Source organism: Balaenoptera acutorostrata, chromosome 2 (genome assembly GCF_949987535.1).
Source record: "Balaenoptera acutorostrata chromosome 2, mBalAcu1.1, whole genome shotgun sequence".
Classification (NCBI taxonomy): domain Eukaryota; kingdom Metazoa; phylum Chordata; class Mammalia; order Artiodactyla; family Balaenopteridae; genus Balaenoptera; species Balaenoptera acutorostrata.
The window spans coordinates 76,200,909-76,225,187 of NC_080065.1; the positions used below are offsets into that span (position 1 = coordinate 76,200,909).

At 35.5% G+C, this 24,279-nt stretch overlaps 1 protein-coding gene across 1 annotated transcript in view; it reads left to right on the plus strand.

Moving 5' to 3' along the window:
* The window catches only part of ADGRV1 (adhesion G protein-coupled receptor V1), a 540,475-nt gene that overhangs the window by 28,917 nt on the left and 487,279 nt on the right, over positions 1-24,279 (plus strand). Inside the window, exons 8-18 of the mRNA XM_057540356.1 lie at positions 152-717; positions 1,091-1,361; positions 1,731-2,060; positions 8,619-8,795; positions 10,961-11,184; positions 15,918-16,044; positions 16,974-17,159; positions 17,917-18,097; positions 18,807-18,970; positions 20,261-20,384; positions 21,415-21,681. Of these exons, the coding sequence (XP_057396339.1) occupies positions 152-717; positions 1,091-1,361; positions 1,731-2,060; positions 8,619-8,795; positions 10,961-11,184; positions 15,918-16,044; positions 16,974-17,159; positions 17,917-18,097; positions 18,807-18,970; positions 20,261-20,384; positions 21,415-21,681 (2,617 nt within the window). The remainder of the gene's footprint in view (positions 1-151; positions 718-1,090; positions 1,362-1,730; positions 2,061-8,618; positions 8,796-10,960; positions 11,185-15,917; positions 16,045-16,973; positions 17,160-17,916; positions 18,098-18,806; positions 18,971-20,260; positions 20,385-21,414; positions 21,682-24,279) is intronic.

The following is a 24,279-nucleotide window of genomic DNA, read 5'->3' on the forward strand; positions in this document are numbered from 1 at the left end:
CACTGAACAAGCCTCTTTATCTGCTCCCTTCAGTTAAAGATTTTTTTATTTCTATGTAATTGCATTGAAACAGAGGGACCTTTCACACTTTGTTTTTTTTGCAGGTGTTTCGGTTATTGATGTTTTACCACTGTTTATATTTCTCTGACAGGTACCAGAAAATGATGAAATATTTTTGATTCAGCTGAAAAGTGTAGAAGGAGGAGCTGAGATCAACACCTCCAGGAGCTCAGTTGAGATCATCATTAAGAAAAATGACAGTCCTGTGAGATTCATTCAGAGTGTTTATTTGGTACCTGAGGAAGACCACATACTCACAATTCCAGTGGTTCGTGGAAAAGATGACAAGGGAAATATGATTGGATCTGATGAATATGAAATTTCGATCAGTTATGTTGTTATAACTGGGAATTCTACAGCACATGCCCAGCAAAATATAGACTTCATTGATCTTCAGCCAAACACAACTATTGTTTTTCCACCTTTTATTTATGAATCACACCTGAAATTTCAAATAGTTGATGATGCCATACCAGAGATTGCTGAATCATTTCATGTTATGTTACTAAAAGATACCTTACAGGGAGATGCTGTGCTATTAGTCCCTTCTGTTGTACAAGTCACCATTAAGCCAAATGACAAACCTTATGGTGTCCTCTCATTCAGCAGTACCTTGTTTGAAAAGACAGTTATAATTGATGAAGATACAACATCAAGGTAGGATTTATTTTAAATGTTGTATTGCTACAATTATTTTAATATATTATTCCAAGATTTAATATTTGTGGTGTTGGACACAGTGCTGAACTGTTAAGTGTATGTGTCATTTCTTTGACCATGGTTTCACTGTTTTTTTTCTTATTTTGGGAGTGATATTTAAATCACATATTTAAATACGCAAGTTAATTCACATTATGGTAGTTTCCTAGGACACATCTACGTATCTACTCCTTCATATTAAAAACAGTCATTCTTTATGATTTGCATTCTGCTTTTACCAGTGTCTGGTGGCCAACTTGACGTTGAAAATGCCCATTTCAAGGGAAATAGAGTGTATCATATGACCATATATTTCTTTAAAAAATTCTAGATTTGAAGAAATTACAGTGGTTAGAAATGGTGGCACTCATGGGAATATTTCTGTGAACTGGGTATTGACACGGAATAGCAGTGATCCCTCACCAGTAACAGCAGATATCAGACCAAGTTCTGGAGTTCTCCATTTTGCACAAGGGCAGATGTTGGCATCAATTCCTCTTACTGTGGTTGATGATGATCTTCCAGAAGAGGCAGAAGCTTATCTACTTCAGATTCTCCCTCATACAGTACGAGGAGGTGCAGAAGTGAGCGAACCAGCAGAGGTAGATCTCTTATTATGCTTTACTTGTGGGAATATTTCTGTGTCATAGAACAGCTGAAGAATTTGACCACACAAAGCACATTTATGTTTAGTTTGATGTGACAGGAAGAACACTGGTTTTAGAAATGGTGGTTACTTCCCTTGCTGAAGGTTGTCCCTCTGTAAATAAAAAGTTTGCTCTTAAAAAAATTCCACAAAGTTTTCAAATGTGTTTTTGATTCATCTTTTACTCTATTACCTATGAGAGTAATCAGTTTTAGATGTGATACATAAATAAATATTAAAATTCAAAATAACCTAGAAAATAAACCGTTTGGTAATCTCAGATGTGAGAATTCTGCACTTTAATATTTTATTCCTTTATCTGCAGCTTTTGTTCTACATTCAGGATAGTGATGATGTTTATGGCCTAATAACATTTTTTCCTGTGGAAAACCAGAAGATTAAAAGTAGCCCAGGTGAACGATATTTATCCTTGAGTTTTAAAAGACTAGGAGGAACTAAAGGAGATGTGAATATGTTTTATTCTGCACTTTATATTCCTGCTGGAGATGTGGACCCTTTGCGAGCAAAAGATGGCATCTTAAATATATCCAGGAGAAGCAGCCTCATTTTTCCAGAACAAAAAACCCAAGTCACTATAACATTACCACTAAGAAATGATGCATTCCTTCAAAATGGGGCCCACTTCCTAGTACAGGTACTTGAATGATTAAAATAATCTCAAATTTGGTTAAACTACAAGCGTGCTTATCTGTGTGAGAGAGTTACCTAGTCATTATTTTGCCCTCATTTATATTTTGGATTCTGTTGCTTACTAGAAGTTATGTAGGGAGTCCAAAGAGAGACTGTCTGCCCCTAAGGCATATAAGGATGAATAAAACAAGGATTATACTAAAGTCAGTGTTTTAATCATGTGATAATAAAAGTAGATCAGACATGAAATGTAGGTCAGAATATAATGGATGATGTAATGGAGAAATTCATGAACTGTGAGTGGGGGAGGGCCAGGAGAGAGCGAGCCATTCTTTTGAGTTGATTTAGGAAAATGTGACATAGGAATATAGTTTGTAGAATAAATATGTTTTTCATGGTGGATGCTGCAAGGAAAGCATTCCAGAAATTAAAAAAGCAATATGAGAGAAATTGTGTAGATAACTTTAAATAGTATACTAAAAAATCTATTAACTGTAGATAGAACCTATGGACTTCTATCTACTTAATAAGAAGAAATAAGGGCCCTATATTTCTCCATCTTATCTCTTTTATTTCTTAACTTTTATTAACCAGAGCATATTTTTATTGCCAAAGTTTGAAACATCTGTACTTATTTATGATACTATGGTTATATTTTCCATATGGTTGGTATTGGTTGATTTTGAAAATTAGAAAGCAATAAAGGGTGCTTATCAAATTTTGGTTATGTAAATAAATTTAATACAGAATCAGATAGTATGAATGGATCAATAAAGAAAGAATGTATGATCTGTGTCACCATACATTTTGCTAACTGAAATATATATCAAATGAAATCTCATATTCCATTAATTTCTTTGAATAATGCTGCATTTAAATTTGTTTCATATTCTTGCCTAGACTTTGTTTTATACTTTATTATTGCTTTCTCTGGAGTTTCTAATTGCCCCGTTTTATTTATTTATTTATTTTTGGCTGCACTGGGTCTTCGTTGCTGCACGCAGGCTTTCTCTAGGTGCGGCGAGTGGGGGCTACTCTAACTTGCGGTGTGCGGGCTTCTCATTGCGGTGGCTCTCTTGTTGTGGAGCACGGGCTCTAGGCACGTGGGCTTCAGTAGTAGTTGTAGCACGCGGGTTCAGTAGTTGTGGCTCGCGGGCTCTAGAGCGCAGGCTTAGTGGTTGTGGCGCACGGTCTTAATTGCTCCGCAGCATGTGGGATCTTCCCGGACCAGGGCTCGAACCCATGTCCCCTGCATTGGCAGATGGATTCTTAACCGCTGCACCACCAGGGAAGCCCTGCTCCTTTTTATATGCCATTCTTACCAAATTAGGTCTTCCAGCTGTCTTAGATGTGTTGAATGCTGAGTTTAGCTGTACCAACTGCTTTCTTCACTTGCTTCACACCTACTACTTGGGACTGTTTTTTACTGAACTCCTCAGTTTTCTTGATTTCTTGCCTTTTACTTCTTGGATTGTGTTTTAGTTTTGTTGAAATATATCTACCCTCAAATACATGTGCAGAAAAAGTATGTGCAAGGTAAACTTTTTGAGTCTTTGAGCAACTGAAAATGAAATTTCATACATTGATAACTGGCTTCGTAGAATTTCTAGATTAAAATAACTTCTTCAGAAGTTGAAAGGTATTGCCTTTTAGCTTCCAGAGTTGCTGATAAGAAATTTGAGGGGAAAGAAATCATTTACCTTTAGGTTAACTTGCTCTTTATCTCTGAAAGCTTTTTTTTTTCAATCTTGGCATTCTGAATTTCTCAGGGCTGTGTCGTGCCTTGCTTAGCACTTGGTGGGGTGGGCCCTTTTATTTTGAAGACTTTTGTCTTTTTTTTGGGCTAAGTCACTGCTCACGCTTGTATGGTTTGTACATTAATTGTGGACTCCTAGTGGAGATGTCTAGTGAGCGGCCCGTTATGGGGATATATGATTTGTCAGTACGTAGGGATGCCTTTTTGCAATATGCCTACATATAGGGAGACCTTTGGTCAACATGCCAAAAGCTTTGTGGTGGGAGATCTGCTTTTCACCTTTATTATTATAACTATTATTATTATTCTGTTGTGTCTCCTCAAAGTGGGGAAATTATGATATGATGCATCCTTCTGTCTATGAGGATAACCCACTTGTTTGGAGGACCCTTGAATTCTCTTCTTGGGATGATGGGTGAACAGAACATGGCGTCATTCACAGTTGTTTCCATTCCCCCGGCAACTTGTGGAATGCTCTTATGAGATGACTGGCCAGATGGTGGGGGATCTGGATCTGTGAAGTGGAATTGAGCAAGTGGTCAAGCCCATGGCCCTGACCCCATTGAGCAGGAAGTTAAGGCAATTAGAATGCTGCCACCAGAGCACATTTAGAGAGATATTTAGAAAATTTTAAAAAGCTTTAAGTTTGACCGTCTAAAAAACATGTCATAACTTAACTTTTTTTTTTTTTTTTAAATTTATTTATTTATTTACTTATTTTTAGCTGTGTTGGGTCTTCGTTTCTGTGTGAGGGCTTTCTCCAGTTGCGGCAAGCGGGGGCCACTCTTCATCGCGGTGCGCGGGCCTCTCACTATCCCGGCCTCTCTTGTTGCGGAGCACAGGCTCCAGACATGCAGGCTCAGTAGTTGTGGCTCACGGGCCCAGTTGCTCCGCGGCATGTGGGATCTTCCCAGACCAGGGCTCGAACCCGTATCCCCTGCATTGGCAGGCAGAGTCTCAACCACTGTGCCACCAGGGAAGCCCCCATAACTTACTTTTTAAAGTTGGTCCTTTTAATATATGGAAATACATACTAATTTCACCAGTTTGCAATTAGGGTAGCATTTCCCAAACTTAGGAATTCTCAGGTGCCTCTGGGAGATTTAAATAACTTGTTGAGAGGAGTGTCAGAATTTATTGTGGGTTTTTGTGTTTTGTTTTTATTTTTGGCATCAGCGCTCTCCTTTGCCTTCTCTGTGGTTGGTGTCCTCTGGATTCAGAGCATTCTTACTAGTAGACATTGTCTTGGTCAGTTGGGGCTGCTATAAATACTACCACAGACTGGGTGGCTTAAACAACAGACATTTACTTCTCACAGTTCTGGAGTCTGGGAAGTCTGAGATCAGAATGCCGGCATGGTGGGGTTTTGGGGAGAGCCGTCTTCCTGGTTTTCAGACTGATGTCTTTTTGCTTTTTGTCCTCACATGGTGGAGAGAGAGAGAGAGGATGCAGGCTCTTTGGTGTCTCTCCTTATAAGGGCACTGATCTATCCTGAGAGATCTACCCTCATGACCTGATCACCTCTCAAAGGTCCCATCTCCAAATACCATCAAATTGGGCATTAGGGTTTCAACATGTGAATTCTGGGTTTGGGGATACAAACATTCAATTCATAGCATATATGTTTAAGGTTTTTTGTCCCTAGAACCTCAGTATTCAGTTCTCCCTCTGTCTGTCTCCTATCCTGCATAGGTCAAAACTCATATGAGAAACAAATTATTAAAACAAGTGAAATGAAGCAAAGGTTTCACACAGTTGCTTTTGCTTTCATGGAGGCCTGGGCATCCTGGAATTCCTGTAGTAGTTGCAATGACATGACATGAGTTTGAGAACTGATGATGCAGAAGGGTTGATTTTGAGTTGTAGAGAACTTTTCTGTTTTCCATTTCTGATATCTTTTCTTACTCTGCCTCAAAACCAGTTTTTACTGTGGATAGAGACCCCCTATATCTATGCCAATATTAGTAACCTTTATATTAAGCTTTCAGTCTCTTGAAAATATCCAGGATCTCTATCCAAGTAGCTGCAGAGAATCCTTTTGTAAACAAAACTTTATTAAGAAACTTCAATCGGTCAGATATTATTCTAGCTATTTTATTTCAGCATTCTGTATGAATATGATGGAATTTATTTTAGACAACACTTGAAAAGAAAGGAAAAGCTTGAGGAAGCATGTAATATCTGAATTTTGGTGATCCCGGGTTAGAAATCTGTTTGCACCGCTAATTCCAGACTCAGTTTTTTATCTATCTCTGTGTTCAGTTGAAAAACAAAGGTCTTACAGTACAGACAGTCAATTTAACACTTTAGGACAAAAGGTCATTATTAGTCACTGACACAATTCCTTAAAGTTCAAAACAGCTGTAGGTTCTGGAAGGCTAGTTGGAATTAGAAGGTTGTGTAGTTTGTATAGTACGTAATGGATGAGCAACTCAAGAATAGGAGGCATCAGACTCTGCATGGAAAGCTGAATGAGGCTGAAGAAAGGAGAATCTGAGACATGAGCTCCTCATTCTTCAGTAACCCTCTCAGCTAAAATACGTTAGTCTGAGATACCGTTTTTGGCAGGCATGGGGTTACTAATGTGCTGTCTAAGTTGCAAACTGTCTGGAAGCAAAGAACGACTCTTTATGAATGGAGTAGTTTGATTTAGCAGATGCTTAAGGAACCCAGACAAAAAGGCTTAGAGACTAGGAAATAAGCCATGGAAAATTAGCATTTTTCTTTTGATCAGTTCATTCCGTAGCCTTCTATATCTTCTTTCTCTGTATTTTCCAAAAATACTATATTTAGAATTAATTCTGTAACTGTTTTGATAAATGTAAGTAGAATATGAATTTTCTTCCTTTCTTTTTGAAAAGTTTTGAAGTAAAAATAAGTCATTATTTTCCTTGCTATATTCAACAGTATTATCAGTTTAACTCTTTGTGAATGTATGGGAATGAGAGTGTTCATTCACAAACACGTGCTAACTCACACAAGACCAGTGTATTTTAAAAAGTCTTCACCTCCATCCAATGCACACTTTATATTTATATGCCATTCAAATATATATTTTTATTTTTAATTTCTTGTGCTATTTTTAAAGATAAATACATATATATGGGTATGTATATTCTTTTTCTCTAGAAGGAATGACAGTTATACTTACGTGGTTTTAACTATGTATCTTTATGTTTCATCTATTTTATAAAGTAAATGCAGTATCCTAAAGAACCGCATGCTATATTTTACTTGACTTAGTCCACATACCAGTATTTAGCAAAATTGGTCAGTCTGATTTCTTTCTTTTTCTTTTACCCAAGTGAATATTTACCAATCATGGAATTTTTTGTATTCTTCTCCTGTGTATTATTTTCAAAGCAAAGTGTGTTACATTTAAAAAGGCATTGACTTTTACCCTTAAAATGTATATTGTTCATCACAAAATGTGAGCGTATGTGCAGGATCAGAACAGTCCTTGCCCACCTGTGGAATATCAACTTAAATCACCAGTCTCTACAGGGGGTTACTTAGTGGCATTGCTTCCACATTACAAAGCCTAACAGAGGGCTCTGAAGAGTGGGCAATCCATAATGCCCCGTTAAGTTCACAAGCAATGCCACTAATGCTTTTTAACTTAAAATCTCTATGCTCCTTGCAGTCCTGTAATGATTGTCTATGCCTGCACTCACGTGAACACTGTGAGGATTGATAAGTTGGATTTTGAAAAGTTAGAATATTAAGATGTTGAAAGTCTTGATGTATCAGGATTCTTTTAGAGCTCATTTTGTCTTGTAGGGATAAATCAACAAGTTTATTGTGTAGCTGCTGTACTTAATGTCATGTTGCAGGAAAATACTGAGAAGGACACAGACACACAAGAGGTCTGTAGTCCTGTTGGGAAGTAAAAGTCTGGAACACACAAAATGCTGATAAGCAAGCAATATGTGAAGTTTAACGTTAATTTCCAAGTTTAGTGAGTGTAGCAGTAGAAGTTCAGGAAGAGGTAGAAGAAAGAGGGCTGGAGAATCCAAGGAAATCTTCATGGGAGAGAGGGATATTTAACTAGTCTTTAAGCGCGAGTACATTTTGACTTGTGAGATGGTGGAAGGAGGCCATTCTACATGAGGAGAAACTGTGAAAGTTACTCTGAAGGTCATGTTCATTAATCACAGGGACATTATATGTTATACATGTGTCACAATTTCTTTAAACATAAAGACATAGTAAGTCACATTTGGAGTTCTGAATGGTCTTCTGATAGTGAATTTTCTCTGGTAGAGAAGGGGAGTGGGTGATTTGATTGGAGGTGTGGGTCAGTGGAAGAGAGGAGGGAAATGTGGGCAACTCGCCAATATTTGGCTTTACATCAAGGTAGTTGGGTATAGGCAACAAGGAGGAAAAGCGGATGGTGGTATTGGTGAAAACAGTGGTAAGAGGACATGGAGCAGAGATAGTGATTTCTCTTTGGCACATTCTATCTGTAAGGTGTCTCTGTGATATTTATGTCATATTCAGTGGCAGTTGGTTATAAAGATTTGGAATTGGAAGGAGAGATCCAGAGATTATTATGGAGAGGGTATGAAATTATAAGATAAAGGTCTTAGGAAGAACCCTGGGGAATAATAATAATTGAGGATCAGAAAGAGCTCAAGAAGCCAGTGTGGGAGGTTGAATCAGATGGTAAATGAAGAAGGAAGTTGCCAAGTTATTGGTGGCCTTTACCCATGCTTACTTTGTTTTCCCATGCAATTAAGACCTTAACATTTTTCTTAAAAATGTCTTTTCTTTCCATTTTTATGGGGTTTTTTTTGTTTATTATAGTTGGAAAATCTGGAGTTGGTGAATATAGTTCCCCCAATCCCACCCATAAGTCCTAGATTTGGAAAAATCCGAAATATTTCTTTAGTGGTTACTCCAGACATTGCAAATGGAGAAATTGGCTTTATTAGCAATCTTCCAATCATTCTGCATGAACCAGAAGATTTTGCTACTGAAGTGGTAAGTAGGCTTTTTCTTATTGATGGGGCCTAATGAGTTTGAGATAATGTAAAGACACTATTTTTTAGAGGGGGAGGTTGGGTTAGTTTATAGAGTTAACAGATCTTGAAAAGCTTCACCATTTACAGCCAGCCTTCAATATGTAATTTGACATAAGTAACTGATGAATGTGTGATTTTTCATCATCTTTTGCCATATTCGATAGAATAAAATTAGAATTAATTGCTCACAGCAAAAGTAGGATATTTTGATGAGGCTGCATTCAGCTAGTGGTATGACATTTGGTAGAGTAATAGCCAAACACAATTTTTTTTTATTGGCCAAGTCATATGTGCCACAGGAATCCTTGACCTTTTCTATTTCTGAGCACTCCTCATGCTTGCCTTGGGCAGGATTCAGGTGACGTCCTATACTTGGTGGTGGAGGTGATGGTGGTAAAGTAGTAGATGCCAGATCTTTGGAATTATATATATATATATAATTTTGTTTACATATATATGTAAATTTCTGGATACACACACACAGACACACACAAACATGCTCACATATACAGCACCTCTCCCTGCCTCCCCCCACCCTGGTTGAATTTTCCTGCCATCTATATAGGGACCACTCCGGTTTTTGACCTTACCATTCCCTGAGCCACAGTCTGTCCCTAAAACCCTCTCCAAGTCTCTTACACTTAGATTTGGTTTAAACTGGGTTGCAGTTGAGATCAGGAAAGTGGAGAGTTGTTTTTGTTATCAAAGCCTCATGTCAAAATATGGTGACCACAACTTCCTTTGTTTGTATATTTGATTCTGTGAATTGGCAGAGAAGCTCTATTTTTCAAGATGGTTTTGACTTTTTATATTTTTCATAATATTTTTATATTTTTCTTCTAAAAACTAAAAAGTGTTCAGTTTGTTCTGAAAGAATAGGTTGTTTTTATTCATTTATCTTACAAAGCTGTACATTTACCATTTCATATTTTTCCCTAGAGGGAAATTAGCTTCTAGGGAAAGTTTTGGGCTCTGTGAAACCTGCATTCTTCCCATCCTGGGAAACAGCAGAAAGAGTGAGAATTTCCCTTTGTTCTCTTTGTCCCCAGCTACAGCCTGGCCACGCCCACCCTCTTGGGGTGATTTAAGGGCCCAGTCCTTTCTTACTTTTTTTTGTCTTTTCTAAGAATCTTGCTTTGCTTGCTAGTCTACAGACTTGACCGTTGCTAGCCAAATTAGAAGAATGGTTAGTGAGGAAAATATCTTCCATGTTTTTCAAGATGGCCTATGTTCAAGGGCAAAGAGCAGAGGATACTTTTTTAGGCACTTAAAAAGAATAGCATTATATACTATTAAATATTTGTTTACATTCTTTGGGAAAAAAAACTTCATTATGATCTTCGGTGATCCTTTTCTTATACATATTTAAAGTGTGCTGCACTTAAATAAAACTACCAAATACAATTTGTTTCAGAATTATTATAATAGTTTCCATTTATTTAGCTCATGCTATGGAGAGACACTTTAATCTTCACCAGGAACTTGCAAAATAGGCAACCACTAGCTTCATTTCACATGTGGAAATTGAGGTCAGAGAGGTTAAGTAACTTGCCCAGGGTAACCCAGAGCCATGATTTGAGCATCTGATTTTGTTTCTGCTGCATTTGTTGTGTTGGTTAGAAACATTTCTTATTTGTATTATTATTTTCTTATTTTGCCCCCTATCATGTTAGGATGCATTTGACATAACTGTGTACTTCCCAGATTTAGTCACAAAAGCTTATTTTTCAGTTTGTATTGTGATATTAAATTAATTCTTTTTTTCCGAGAACCTCTGATGGAAATTTATTCTTTAGCCATTGTTCTGTGTTTTTCATGGTTCTTTGGCTTTTAAAATGAAGTCTTTTTATTAAGACAAATCCCAGGTTAGGCGTGTTTTTGGGTGGGGGAAATTTAGAGAAATTTGATTAGCAAAAACTAATATAAAATAGTCATCTGAAATTACCATCATACTTAAAGAGAAGCTTGTTCAATTGTGCTTTTAATATCATTTTAATTGTTCACTTCTCTATGCACAATACATAAACATATTCATATAACAAGTGTATGCACTAGCTGAAAAGCATATGTAATTTGTGAGCATGTATTTCAGAAGAACTTGTTCTGTTTTCTTCTTTTTATAAGGTATGCATTCCCTTACATCGGGATGGAACTGATGGCCAGGCTACTGTCTATTGGAGTTTGAAGCCCTCTGGCTTTAATTCAAAAGCAGTGACCCTGGACGATATAGGACCCTTTAATGGCTCTGTTGTGTTTTTATCTGGGCAAAGTAACACAACAATCAACATTACTGTCAAAGCTGATGACATACCGGAAATGAATGAGACGGTAACACTTTCTCTAGACAGGTAATAACCCATTTAGGTAATGTTTAGTGACATTTATATGTTCACAAATAATTTTGTTTCTTGTTTTAATTCTTTCCTCCACATAAAGTAAAAAGAAAAAACCTAACTAGATAACATCATGCTGACCTTCTTCTGACTTTTCTGCTGTTTGTTGATGGCTTCTGGTTAGACTTTTATAATATAGTGAACTCTTACCCTGCTATTTATCATGAAGAAACATTACATAGAGAATTTATGGAAGGTATTAGATACATCTTAAGCATAGCTAATATGTTGCTATGTTCAAAAAATAGGCAGCAGCAAATCCAAAATGTTAGGTTAGGCAAACATCTCTGCTGGCTTCATTTTCATCAGGGAAGAGGATTAGAGCTTTTTTGAGTGAGTAAAAAGAAAGTGTTAATCTTCATATAATGAAATTCTCTTTTTTACATGGAATTTAACATTAAATAATACTAATTTTCCAGAGAATAAAAAATAATACAAATTTAAGGGGTATTTTTAAGTAATAATAAGGATTTAGTTAACATTTCTCAGTAAGTAATTTATATCAAGAAAATATCACAATCTCTCAAAGAGAAATTTTTTTCAGCAATTCAGAAAATTCCAAAAATAAAAAACTACTGTGCTTAATTGATGTTAATTTAAAAAATTGAAACCAAGCTTATCTACTACAGGTCTCTATATTAAAGTTGATACATATTAGAGAAGGTTAATGTGTGACTTGAGGGCTTTGCAAAATTTTTATTTTAAAAACAATAAAATTCATAGGTGAATCAATAAGTGTTATTTTATACTGTTTTAATCAGGACTGAAGTAGTAATAATTATTTTATGTAACCCCTGGTCCTCTCCAAATTTTACTCTCAGTCTCTTACAGGTTCTTCTATGTTGGTGTATGTGTAAACACATTTTATAAACCTTATGAGTAGTTGTTTTTATTTTTATGTGGAAGAAAATTCAGAATATAGGGAACAAATCTGTTGAATGTCTGCTGTTCATTTTGTGTGCTTTCAGTACCACATTGTGTTTTCTTCCTTTTTCTTAACATAAAAATTAAAACAAAACAAAATAGGCAAACAAAAAAAAAAGCAAAAACCAAATACAACACACACACACACACACACACACACACACATGCACAGTCTAAATGACTTATGGTTTTAATATATATTTTCCATTAAATCTTAAGGAAAGATATTTCATATGATGAAAAAATTGGTGAAATGTAATGAAATGTAAACTGAAAATTATTATTTTTTCACTTGTGTGCTTTTTGTCCTTAAGTTAGATTTGAGTACTTATTAAATCAGTGGACAGTCTTAAAAACAAACTAAAGAAAAATGAACAGCAATTATAAGCCAAAGAGGTAGCAATCTATAGAAACTTTGTTAGCTAAGCTGTGAGTTTCTACTCTGAACTAAATGTCTAAAGAATGATTTAAATTATACCTCTGCAAGTTCATAAGTGACTATTCTTCATATTCTTTCAAAATAGTCATTTTCAACCTTATCATGTAAATCTTTGAAAGTAACTAAATATAATTTTAAAGTATTTTTTCTCTCTCTCTTTCCTCTGGGTTAAGGCAGTACACAAGAAAGTATAAACCATGGGGCAGAGAATTTCAGAAATTAATGGTTCCTCTGTTTTCAAGCAGAAGAAATTAGTTCAAATTTATACTAAAATGTTTTAATGCAATTAGTAACTAGTGCATACTTGAATTATCTCAGTTGTGCATGAACAAATTACAATTCAGTGTTCTAAGACATATTTAATTAAATAAATGTGACAATCTCGTATTTTGTCAAAATCTCCATCTCAATTTTGCAAATTTTTAACAAAACTAAAATGAAAGAATGAATGAATACTACTGTGATTACAGTAAGTTACAATAAAATATTGCAACAAAAAATAATTAACACTTTATTGTGATAGCATTTACGGTTTTCTTTTAATGTCAAATTCAAATGAAAATTTTCTATATTTCAGTTAAATAGAGATAAAAGTTGCCCTGGTACTGAATGATTTATGATGCTTTTAATACCATACTAATTAAAAATATTTTGTTGTTTAGTTCTCACCAAATCAGAAACAATATTATTATGCCAATTTGTTTCAGAAAAAATTGTAATATATGTAGTATACAACTCCTTATTTATAGTGTTATTTGACTTGAAAAATGAAGCACTAGGACTCTACATTCTGACATGTTTCTCCAGGCTGTTTAAAAATACAGCACATTGGGAATTTGGCAAAGTGTTTAGATTTCCTGATATGAAGTTATATTTAAGTAATATTTGTCATAATTAAAAGATACAGTGATATCTTTTGGCTTCTTGAGTATATTCCTATGCAAATGATGAAAGATATGTATTTCTCTGCTGATAGAGTTTTTATATTTTCAAACAATAACTGGCTTTAGATCTGAGGATGTGGGATTTTATTTTTTTGAAACCTAATTAAAGCTACTAAGTAATTAAAAGTCGGGCTGAATGAAATTTGCTCAGCTGCTGTGGTTTTGTGAGCATGCACAGAGCTTGGCAGCCTCCAGCGCCTTGGAGCAGGCCTGGAAAGGAATGTCTTCAATGGGTCTTGACGTGCTGGCTGGTCATGGGGTCATCTTCCCTAAGTGGGAACTGCCGAACCTTTTGCTAGCATTTGTGAATAGCAAAGAACCCAGTGTGCAGAGTTCCCTTAAAGTGAATATGAGTAGCTTGTGCGGGGGGATGGAAAAAAGAGAGCTTTCTTTAGCTTTATTTTTACCCTGCCATTCACATTTCTAACAGTATTGGTGAGATTTTGGCAAACAGTGTCTCTGTCTTCCCCCCCCCACCCCCCGCTCCCCCCCTCCTTTCTGTGTTGACAGGGTAGAAACCGAAAGGTTTGTCGTGTATTTTGGGTAAGTGTGCTAAAGAATGTCTTGTTTTTGGTGATTCAACATTTTGCTTTGCAAGTCAATGTTTTGGACAAGGCTGCTGTTCTGCATGACCACCAGTCTCGAGAAAGTTTGCTTGTCCACCTGCCTGTGCATGCTTTGTGTGTCCTTTTATCTTCTAATGATAAGCTTATATGAAGTTTTTTTTTTTTGTATTAAGAGTTTTAAATTATGAATGCATTTAAGATATCTGATAAAAATTTTGAGAATTTATATAATTCCATGTTTTGAAGAACTTAAAAATTTAAACTTTCCTGGTAGTGTACATATAACCAAGAGAACAATTAGTGTCCTTTGCTTGTGAGATTCTTACTTAACATCTTTTATGAATCTTGCGGTTTAACAAAGAATTCAGAAGCAGGGTGCTCATCTCTTCCATTGGTTTTTGAGTGCATCTAAGCAATTTCTTGCCTACATTCTCTCAGTTGTCGTATAAAGAACTTTGCAAAAATTTGCCTTTTTCCAAAAGGGTAGCACATTAAAAATAAATTCATTTGTTTAATGCTCAGAATGGATTTTTATATTTCACATTCTGATCGTGTTTTTTTGTCTCTTAGCTTATATGGACATAGGAAATTTTAATTAATTAGAATATCAATGTAAATGAAATATGGGCAAATTTGCTATGAAAATTTGCTATTAAAAAATTTGCTATGAAAAAATATGACTGCATTAATAATATAAAAAGGATAACTATCTTATTATTTGGATTATATCTTCTGTGGCCACTAGTATACTAGGTATTGGCTGTCAGGTTTCCAAAAGCTGGGGAAGGATGTTAATTCAGATTCTCTATTACACAGGAAGTGTGCTGTCCTTTTTATATATTAATTGTGACTGCATTGTAATTTTGAGGTCTGATCGGCGGTACTTTTTGATTCAATAGAAAGTGACATTTGGAAGGGTTTAGAACAGCTTGCAGGATTGAGAATTCTCAAAGAGTATGCTGGCTTTTAAACCGTCAGAGCTTTACAGTCCTCGTCTCTTTGATCATTCTAATTATAGGCTGAACATAAAAACCAGAAATAAAAAACATCTTGGTTTAATATGTTCTTTTGAGATTTGTATAGGAATTGCTATAGCATGTCACGTATCTCAGATCTATTCTATTCCATTTTTTCCATGTATGTCACGCATTTTCTTTTGTTTTATTATTTTCTTTTGTTTTATTTTTTTTATTTGTAATAAAACAAAAGAAAATGCGTGAGGTTAAAATCAAGGTGAATAGAATCATATTAAAGGTCACAAAATATTTCTAAAATCTAATCACAATTTTATTTTTGGTCAGTGTGTCTTGCTTTAGTCCAAGCAGTTAACCAACTTGTATTCAGTTAGTATAATCTTATGTAATGAGTTTTTTTTGTTTAAAAGAAATTCAAGTGTATGTAAAGTTAAAACAATTTTATTTAAATTATTTTTAAACTACATGTTACAAATTAACTTTTTCTAAAACTGGAAACAAATCTGTGAATTTGATACTACTTTATAAAATATATTTAAACCTTTGATTAATGTATTTTTAATGTACATATGCAGTGTTTGGTTTCAGTCAAATTATGAAAGAACCAATGAATTCAGAAATAGACGTTCTCCCATAAATGTTATCAGTAAAACGGTTTTGATCTGAAGTGATTTTAATACACTTAAATTCAACTTAAATTTTACCTCCTAATAACCTTCATATTCATTATCTGAAGTGTTGTAAATATTTAAAATAAGACTTCAAAATTCAGAAGTAAGACTATAGGTAGTCTATAATACTTAAAAAGCCTGTAAGACTTTTTCCCCTCTGATTTCTCCAGGGTCAACGTGGAAAACCAAGTGCTGAAATCTGGATATACAAGCCGTGACCTAATTATTTTGGAAAATGATGATCCTGGGGGAATTTTTGAATTTTCTCCTGCTTCCAGAGGACCCTATATTATAAAAGTAAGTATGAAAGAAACTTCAATCTATTCTGTACTCACAGCTTCAAAAGAACAATCTCGAAGGATTTAAACTTTTATGGACTTTTTTTTTCCTGTCCTATATATGGTACTTTACTGGCAAGAACACATCACTATTATTGTTATAATCATATAGATAACATATAATGAGGGCCTTCTATATTCTATTCCCTGTTCTAAGCACTTTGTAGTCACAACCCTTAATCTTCACAATGTGTTAAAGAGGTCTGTGCTCTATTTCACATTTTACAAATGTGAAAAAGAGACACATTGCCATTTCTAGCTGAGCCTTAGACACATTGCTTAAAGTTGTGATGCAAAACCTATTCAGTCCAAAATTCAGGGTGTGTGATTCTTTTGTTTTTTTAAATACAGTTTTGAAAGGTTACAGTTCCGTTTACAGTTAGTACAAAATATTGGCTGTATTCCCCATGCTGTACTATATATCCTTGAGCCTATCTTACACCCAATAGTTTGTACCTCCTCTCTCCCACCTCTATATTGCCCCCCCACGCACAGGTAACCACTAGTTTGTTCCTGTATCTGAATCTGCTCTTTTTTTGTTGTTATATTCACTAGTTTGTTGTACTTTTTAGATTCCACGTATAAGTGATAACATACAGTGTTTGTCTTTCTCTGTCTGACTTACTTTATTCAGCATAATGCCCTCCAAGTCATCCATGTTGCTTAAAATGGCAAAAGTTCGTTCTTTTTAATGGCTGAGTAGTATTCCATTGTATGTATATCTATATATCTATATATCTATATATATGTATATATATATATATACACACCACATCTTCATTCACCTGTTGATGAACACTTAGGTTGCTTTCATATCTTGGCAATTATAAATAATGCTATGAACATTGGGGTGCATGTATCTTTTTGAATTTTGTGGATTTTTTTAAGGAAGGAGAATCTGTAGAGCTCCACATCATCCGTTCCAGGGGAGCTCTTGTTAAGCAGTTTCTACACTACCGAATAGAGCCAAGAGATAGCAATGAATTCTATGGGAACACAGGGGTACTGGAATTTAAACCTGGGGAAAGAGAGATCGTAATCACCTTGCTAACAAGATTGGATGGGATACCAGAGGTATGGGATTTTATTTTTTCTGTGTGCTTTTGTGGAAAGTTGATAGTATCTTGTATATTATGAATATAAATATTTTGAACAGTGGCAAGGAGATACAGGAAAGGAAGCGGGCAAGAAAAGATTGAGAAGTGCTTATGTTTGGAAAATAAAAAAAAACAAGCTTAAAAAACAAAGTAAGACTTATTCCAATTTGAATTGTCCATGTTTGTCCTACGTAAAGCAATACCAAACAATCTGAAATGTTCAGTGTGTAATCAGTTTTCATCTCCTTTTAGGTTTATATATGTTAAACCTTATTTTATGTAGTCTGTATTGACTGAACTTTCAGTGAGACAGTTTTGAACTGAAGAAATTTTTCTGTGAAATTACTCTTTTAAAGGAAATAAATTTTAGTTGTATATTAAGGGAATCAGATATTGTTCCATTATGTTTGCACGCCGTTGCATATGTAGCTTTTACATTAATTTTATTTTATTTACTCTTATTAGTTTAAATGACTAGATCATCAGTGATAAGGTTAAGTCTTCTTACAATTTTAATATAGTATCATGGTTTATCTTTTCCCTTTTTGAATAATGTATACTTATATCTGATGTCTCTCTTAATTGATGGAAGGATGTTAAAAATTAAAAAATATCAGCTTTGTTTTTTCAGTGAGTGGCATGTTTGTGAAAAACTGATTCTTGAATACATATATTCTTATTTCCTCTGAAAATTTCAACTTTATATTTTTCCTAATTTGGCATGTTCATTTTAGTTGGATGAACATTATTGGGTGGTCCTCAGCAGCCATGGTGAATGGAAAAGCAAGTTGGGAAGTGCTACAGTTGTCAACATAACGATTCTAAAAAATGATGATCCTCATGGGATTATAGAATTTGTTTCTGATGATCTAATTGTTACGATAAATGAAAGTAAAGGAGACGATACCTATAGTGGTAATTTATTCTTTTTATATTCTATTACTGTTTACTGAAGAAGACATTAGTCATATTTTTAGTTTATTTCTTTAGTAAATAGTTATTTTTAGTTGTCCAACTGCTGAGAAATTATATGTAGTACAGAAATTGGTGTTTTAAAAAATCATATTGCTATTTTTATTTCTTACATAGTATTGTGATGATGACTTCAGTTATATTTTGATTTCAATTAACCATATGTGGTAGAACTCAAACACTCAAAAGAATGAGTTGAGTCAAATAGGAAAAACTAAGAGTTACTGCTAGGGAACTATTGCAGTGGCACGAAATGAGATGTATTGATAGGTTATTTTTAGAGCCGTGTCTGTCTGGGTAAGAAAATCACTTTTGAGTATACAGCTTCCTCTAGCTGCCCTTAACAAATATCCTTATAGGACTTTGTGATAGGTGTACCTTAGTAGTCACCATTCTGCTCCTTTTGCTGAATGACTTTTAAAATCGCAAACTGTGATAGAAAAGATCAAGTCCATTTATTTTATCAATTGTATACCTACAGAGGTAAGACTAGGTTAATTTATATATATACCTTGAGGCTGGGCTAAGGAAATAATTGGTTTTTATTAAAAAGAGGGCTTATTTTTACTTTTATTTGAACAATTTCTTCACTCATCATTTTAAAATTGTTGAATATATGCTCATATATGTTATACCCATTTGTATTTCACAGCTGTTTATGGTGTAATAAGAAATCGAGGCAACTTTGGTGATGTTAATGTATCATGGGTGGTTAGTCCAGACTTTACGCAAGATGTATTTCCTGTTCAAGGGACTATTTTCTTTGGAGATCAGGAATTTTCAAAAAATATCACCATTTACTCCCTTCCAGATGAGGTAAATGTTACACATATGACTCTCTCTTTTTTTGTTTAATAATTATTTTTTAAAATAATTAAACATCTGGTAATTTACTTTGTCATGAGAGTATGTGATAAAGCAGCGGTCCCCCAACCTTTTTGGCACCAGGGACCGGTTTTGTGGAAGACAGTTTTTCCACTGATGGGGGTGGGGGGGGGCAGGGGGCGGGGGATGGTTCAGACGGTCATGTGAGCGATGGGGAGCGGCTCACCTGCCGCTCACCTCCTGCTCTGCGGCCCGGTTCCTAACAGGCTGCCGTGGCCCGGGGGTTGGGGACCCCTGTAAAGAACTCATGTGTGATAATGTCTGACTCTAAGCCAAAATAGAAATATTATTTTTGGTTTCCCTGAAGGCACTTTTAACTCTTAGAACCGATAGTCGCTGGTGACACTGCGTAGGTGTCAAATATCAGGGATTCATACTTGTGAGAGAGGTTAAGCACTTGGTTTGTACTTAGGCCCTTTGAGGATGAGGGCAACATCTACCAAGTGTCCTATGGTGCACCCTCAGAATCAGGACATTGGACCAGGTGGATGGTGGATTCAGGGTAGTGCAGAGAAAGAAGTTAGTAACCATGGGGTGGACCTTTCTGAGGGACACTGTGCTTCGAGTAGGTATGGAAACCTGTCTCCTTTCCTTCACACTTGTGCCTCGAGAGACAAAGTTCCAACACTGTTCCATTTTAGGATCTGGAGAAGACCGGCTTACATAGATGAGAAAGAGAAGCAGTGTCCCCCTGGTGAGCCACATAGACTCAGATATGTGGGGAGTCTCATCTTGTTAGGACAGGGGAATGAGGTCTTTGTGCTGTGCTTCGGTGAAACTTAAGTAAGGTTTGTAAGGGGCGTTTGAGAGCTAGCTGAGCTTTTGTTATGATTATGAATTCTGTTCTGTGTCAAAAAGTTATTTTTCTGTTCCATTGTTTTTCCTTAAAAACAATATATATCCCATTTTCTTATAGAAATAACTTAAGCTATGTAGTATTTCTGTTTTTAACTTATATAAGGCAAAATATCTCTATTTCCCTTAAGTTTTATAGTGAGTCAAAATAAAGTGACTGTTTGGATGAATGTACATTAAAATTTTGAGGGGTTCTGAGGCCTACTTGAATAATTTAGAGTGGTTCTGCCTCAGAAGTAGAAACGAACATTAGTACTGTTATTAATAAAGCTCTTTTTTTAAAAAGATAAAAATAATTTAGGAATATGTAGTGGAATTATTTATACAAATCACCTGACTAAAAGCATGTGTAACATTTTCCAAAAGATTCCAGAGGAAATGGAGGAATTTACCATTATCCTACTTAATGCCACTGGAGGAGCTAAAATAGGAAATAAAACTACTGCAACTCTGAGGATTAGAAGAAATGATGACCCCATTTATTTTGCAGGTGGTATTGCTTTCTTATTTGAGTGAGTTCACATCTTTCTTGAACCATATAAAAATACTTTTTTTCAATAATTGTTTGAAGTGAACGTTTTCAATAAAGCACAATTGTTGCTTGTTTAAATAGGATTTCATAATTTGTTTGGATGATCATTATTCAATCTCTTTGACATTTTAACAAATACTTTAAAGAATCTTCTGCAGGAAAAAGAAAAGAAAATAAGTACTATTTTGTTAGCTTTGTTCTCCTCCCACTTTTAAATTCCAAGGTATTTTCTTTCCATTGTGCAAAAGGGAACACTCTTCCACATAACCTCTTCCAGTACACAGTGTAGCCAGTTCAGGGTCTGCGTATTGTACTTAATGAATGGTTACTTACTATAATTACTATTATTTAATGGACATATAAGTTAACGTATAAATTAAGGTTTCCCCATTTTTGCCACTTTAATGCTTTCTTTAGAACTGTCTTTTCCACCTGAGACATCTTTTAGTTTTATTTGGTATGTAATCTACTGGTATCTAATTCTTTCTTAAATCATTTTTGCAAGCTGTTCAATTTACAACTGTAGGACACTTAAACCTCTTGAGTATTATTGATTTATATTTTAACCTTCAGTTAACATGTACTTAATGAGTTAGTCCTGTGTTCAGTCTTCTACTAACCCTGTAGAAGAAGTGGCAAAAATAAAACCTAAGATATCTGGGCCTATTCTCAAGGAACTTATGGCCTAAATTTGAAAATAAGGTGTATGAAACAGTAGGCAGAGGATTCCAGATAGTATGTAATTTAATGACAAACTGGGTGTTGAAGACAATGGGTTCCATAGGAGTCAAGGCAAGAGGAAGGCCATTGACTAGAAGTAATCAGAGGAGACCTCTTGTAGACGTTGGGATCAGAGCTGAGTCTTTAAGTAAAGACACGGTGAAGGTCATTTCTTGTAGGGAGCAGGGAGAAACATATGTGATCTGAAAATATGTAGATGGAATCAGAAAAACTCACACGTTTCTTCTTTTCTTTATGAATATTTCAGAACCTCGTGTAGTGAGGGTTCGGGAAGGTGAGACTGCTGACTTTATAGTTCTCAGAAATGGATCTGTTGATGTTGCCTGCACTGTCCAATATGCTACCATGGATGGGAAGGCTACCGCCAGAGAGGGAGACTTTGTTCCCATTGAAAAAGGAGAAATGCTTGTTTTTGTGGTTGGAAGTAGAGAGCAGAACATATCTGTATTCGTTAATGAAGATGATGTCCCAGAAACAGATGAGTCCTTTTATATAATCCTCTTTAATTCAACAGGTAAATAAATTACATTTATGGCAGATCTGTTGTTTCAGTGCTTTTATGAGATGACATTAAGCACTTAACTGTCACCTGGGATTGTTCAAGAGCAAAATTGTTTATTTCATTGCTTTCTTGAGGGAAGGGCTGAGGAATATATGTGTTGAGACTTCGTGTACCTGGTATACTCTACGTCATTATTCTTAATCTTTTTTCACAATACAGCACACATAGAAAATTATGTTATTATTATATGAGGAATAGAAATCTTTTAGCTAAAGCTACCCTAAGTCTTTTCTAGTCATCCAAAGGCTTAGGGCATCTGTAGTCTCTTCCCTCCTAGCAGGCTGCTGGGCATAGTGGTTGGGAAGCTGCATTCTGTGGGTGACTTGAGCCCAATTGGCTCTACAGCCACAATGCATGACAATTTGCAGGAGGGGAAATTCCATCTTCTCCATGCTATAAATGAAGCAGGATGTTTTGTCCCCATTATATGGGTCCTGAGAATGTTTTCACCCCATCTTTAGTAAATTAGAGGGATTATAGCTTCTTTTGGTATTTATTGTATTCTTTTAAGAGTACATAGAGTTATTTTTTTCCTTAATCTTTTAGAGTAAGTTGAAGACATGATACTCCATCACCCCTGAATACATGAGTGTGTTTTTTCCTATATACTAGGACATTTTCCTACGTAACCACAATGTAACCATTGAAATCAGGTTAACATTAATACAATTATTGCCTCAGACCCCATTCAGATTTCTCCAGTTTAACCAACAATGTCCTTTCTAGCAAAAATGATCCTTTCCTAAATCATGCATTGCATTTAATTGCTGTGTCTCTTTAATCTCTTCAGTCCGGAATAGAGTCTTTCCTTGACTTGCATGACCTTTATAATATAGAAGATTACAGGGCAGTTCTTTTGTTGAATGTCCTTCATTTTGGTTTGTTTGATGTTCCTCATTATTAGATTCAGGCTTTGCATCCTTGGCAGGAATTTCATAGATGCAGTTCTGTGTTCCAATTATATCCCTTCTGTTGGCACATGATTTTGTTTTGTCCCTTTACTGCCATGTTTACTTAGACCACTGTTTAGGTGGTGACTGCCAGGCTTCTCTACTGTACTTTTGTTCCTTTGTAATTAATAAATATTTTGTGGGGGAGATAGTTTATGTAAATATCCTGTTACTCATCAAACTTTCAATATTTTCATTGATATATTTATCAGTATGGACTCATGATTTCTGTTTAATGCCGTCGGTTATATGTCGCTATCATTTTTCTTTTTTAACATCTTTATTGGAGTATAATTGCTTTACAGTGGTGTGTTAGTTTCCACTTTATAACAAAGTGAATCAGCTATACATATACATGTATCCCCATATCTCCTCCCTCTTGCGTCTCCCTCCCACCCTCCCTATCCCACCCCTCTAGGTGGTCACAAAGCACCGAGCTGCTCTCCCTGTGCTATGTGGCTGCTTCCCATTAGCTATCTGTTTCACATTTGGTAGTGTATATATGTCCATGCCACTCTCTCACTTTGTCCCAGCTTACCCTTCCCCCTCCCCGTGTCCTCAAGTCCATTCTCCACATCTGTGTCTTTATTCCTGTACTACCCCTAGGTTCTTCAGAACCATTTTTTTTTTTTTTAGATTCCATATATATATGTGTTAGCATACAGTATTTGCTTTTCTCTTCCTGACTTACTTCGCTCTGTATGACAGACTCTAGGTCCATCCGCGTCACTACAAATAACTCAATTTCGTTTCTTTTCATGGCTGAGTAATAGTCCATTGTCTATATGTGCCACAACTTCTTTATCCATACATCTGTCAACGGACACTTAGGTTGCTTCCATGTCCTGGCTATTGTAAATAGAGGTGCAATGAACATTGTGGTACATGACTTTTTGAAGTGTGGTTTTCTCAGGGTATATGCCCAGTAGTGGGATTGCTGGGTCGTATGGTAGTTCTATTTTTAGTTTTTTAAGGAACCGCCATACTGTTCTCCATAGTGGCTGTATCAATTTACATTCCCACCAACAGTGCAAGAGGGTTCCCTTTTCTCCACACCCTCTCCAGCATTTATTGTTGTAGATTTTTTGATGATGGCCATTCTCACTGGTATGAGGTGATACGTCATTGTAGTTTTGATTTGCATTTCTCTAATGATTAGTGGTGTTGAGCATCCTTTCATGTTTTTTTGGCAATCTGTATATCTTCTTTGGAGGAATGTCTATTTAGGTCTTCTACCCATTTTTGGATTGGGTTGTTTGTTTTTTTGATATTGAGCTGCATGAGCTGCTTGTATGTTTTGGAGATTAATCCTTTATCAGTTACTTCATTTGCAAATATTTTCTCCCATTCTGAGGGTTGTCTTTTCGTCTTGTTTATGTTTTCCTTTGCTGTGCAAAAGCTTTGAAGTTTCATTAGGTCCCATTTGTTTATTTTTGTTTTTATTTACATTTCTCTAGGAGGTGGGTTAGAAAGGATCTTGCTGTGATTTATGTCATAGAGTGTTCTGCCTATGTTTTCCTCTGAGAGTTTGATAGTGTCTGGCTTTACACTTAGGTCTTTAATCCATTTTGAGTTTATTTTTGTGTATGATATTAGGGAG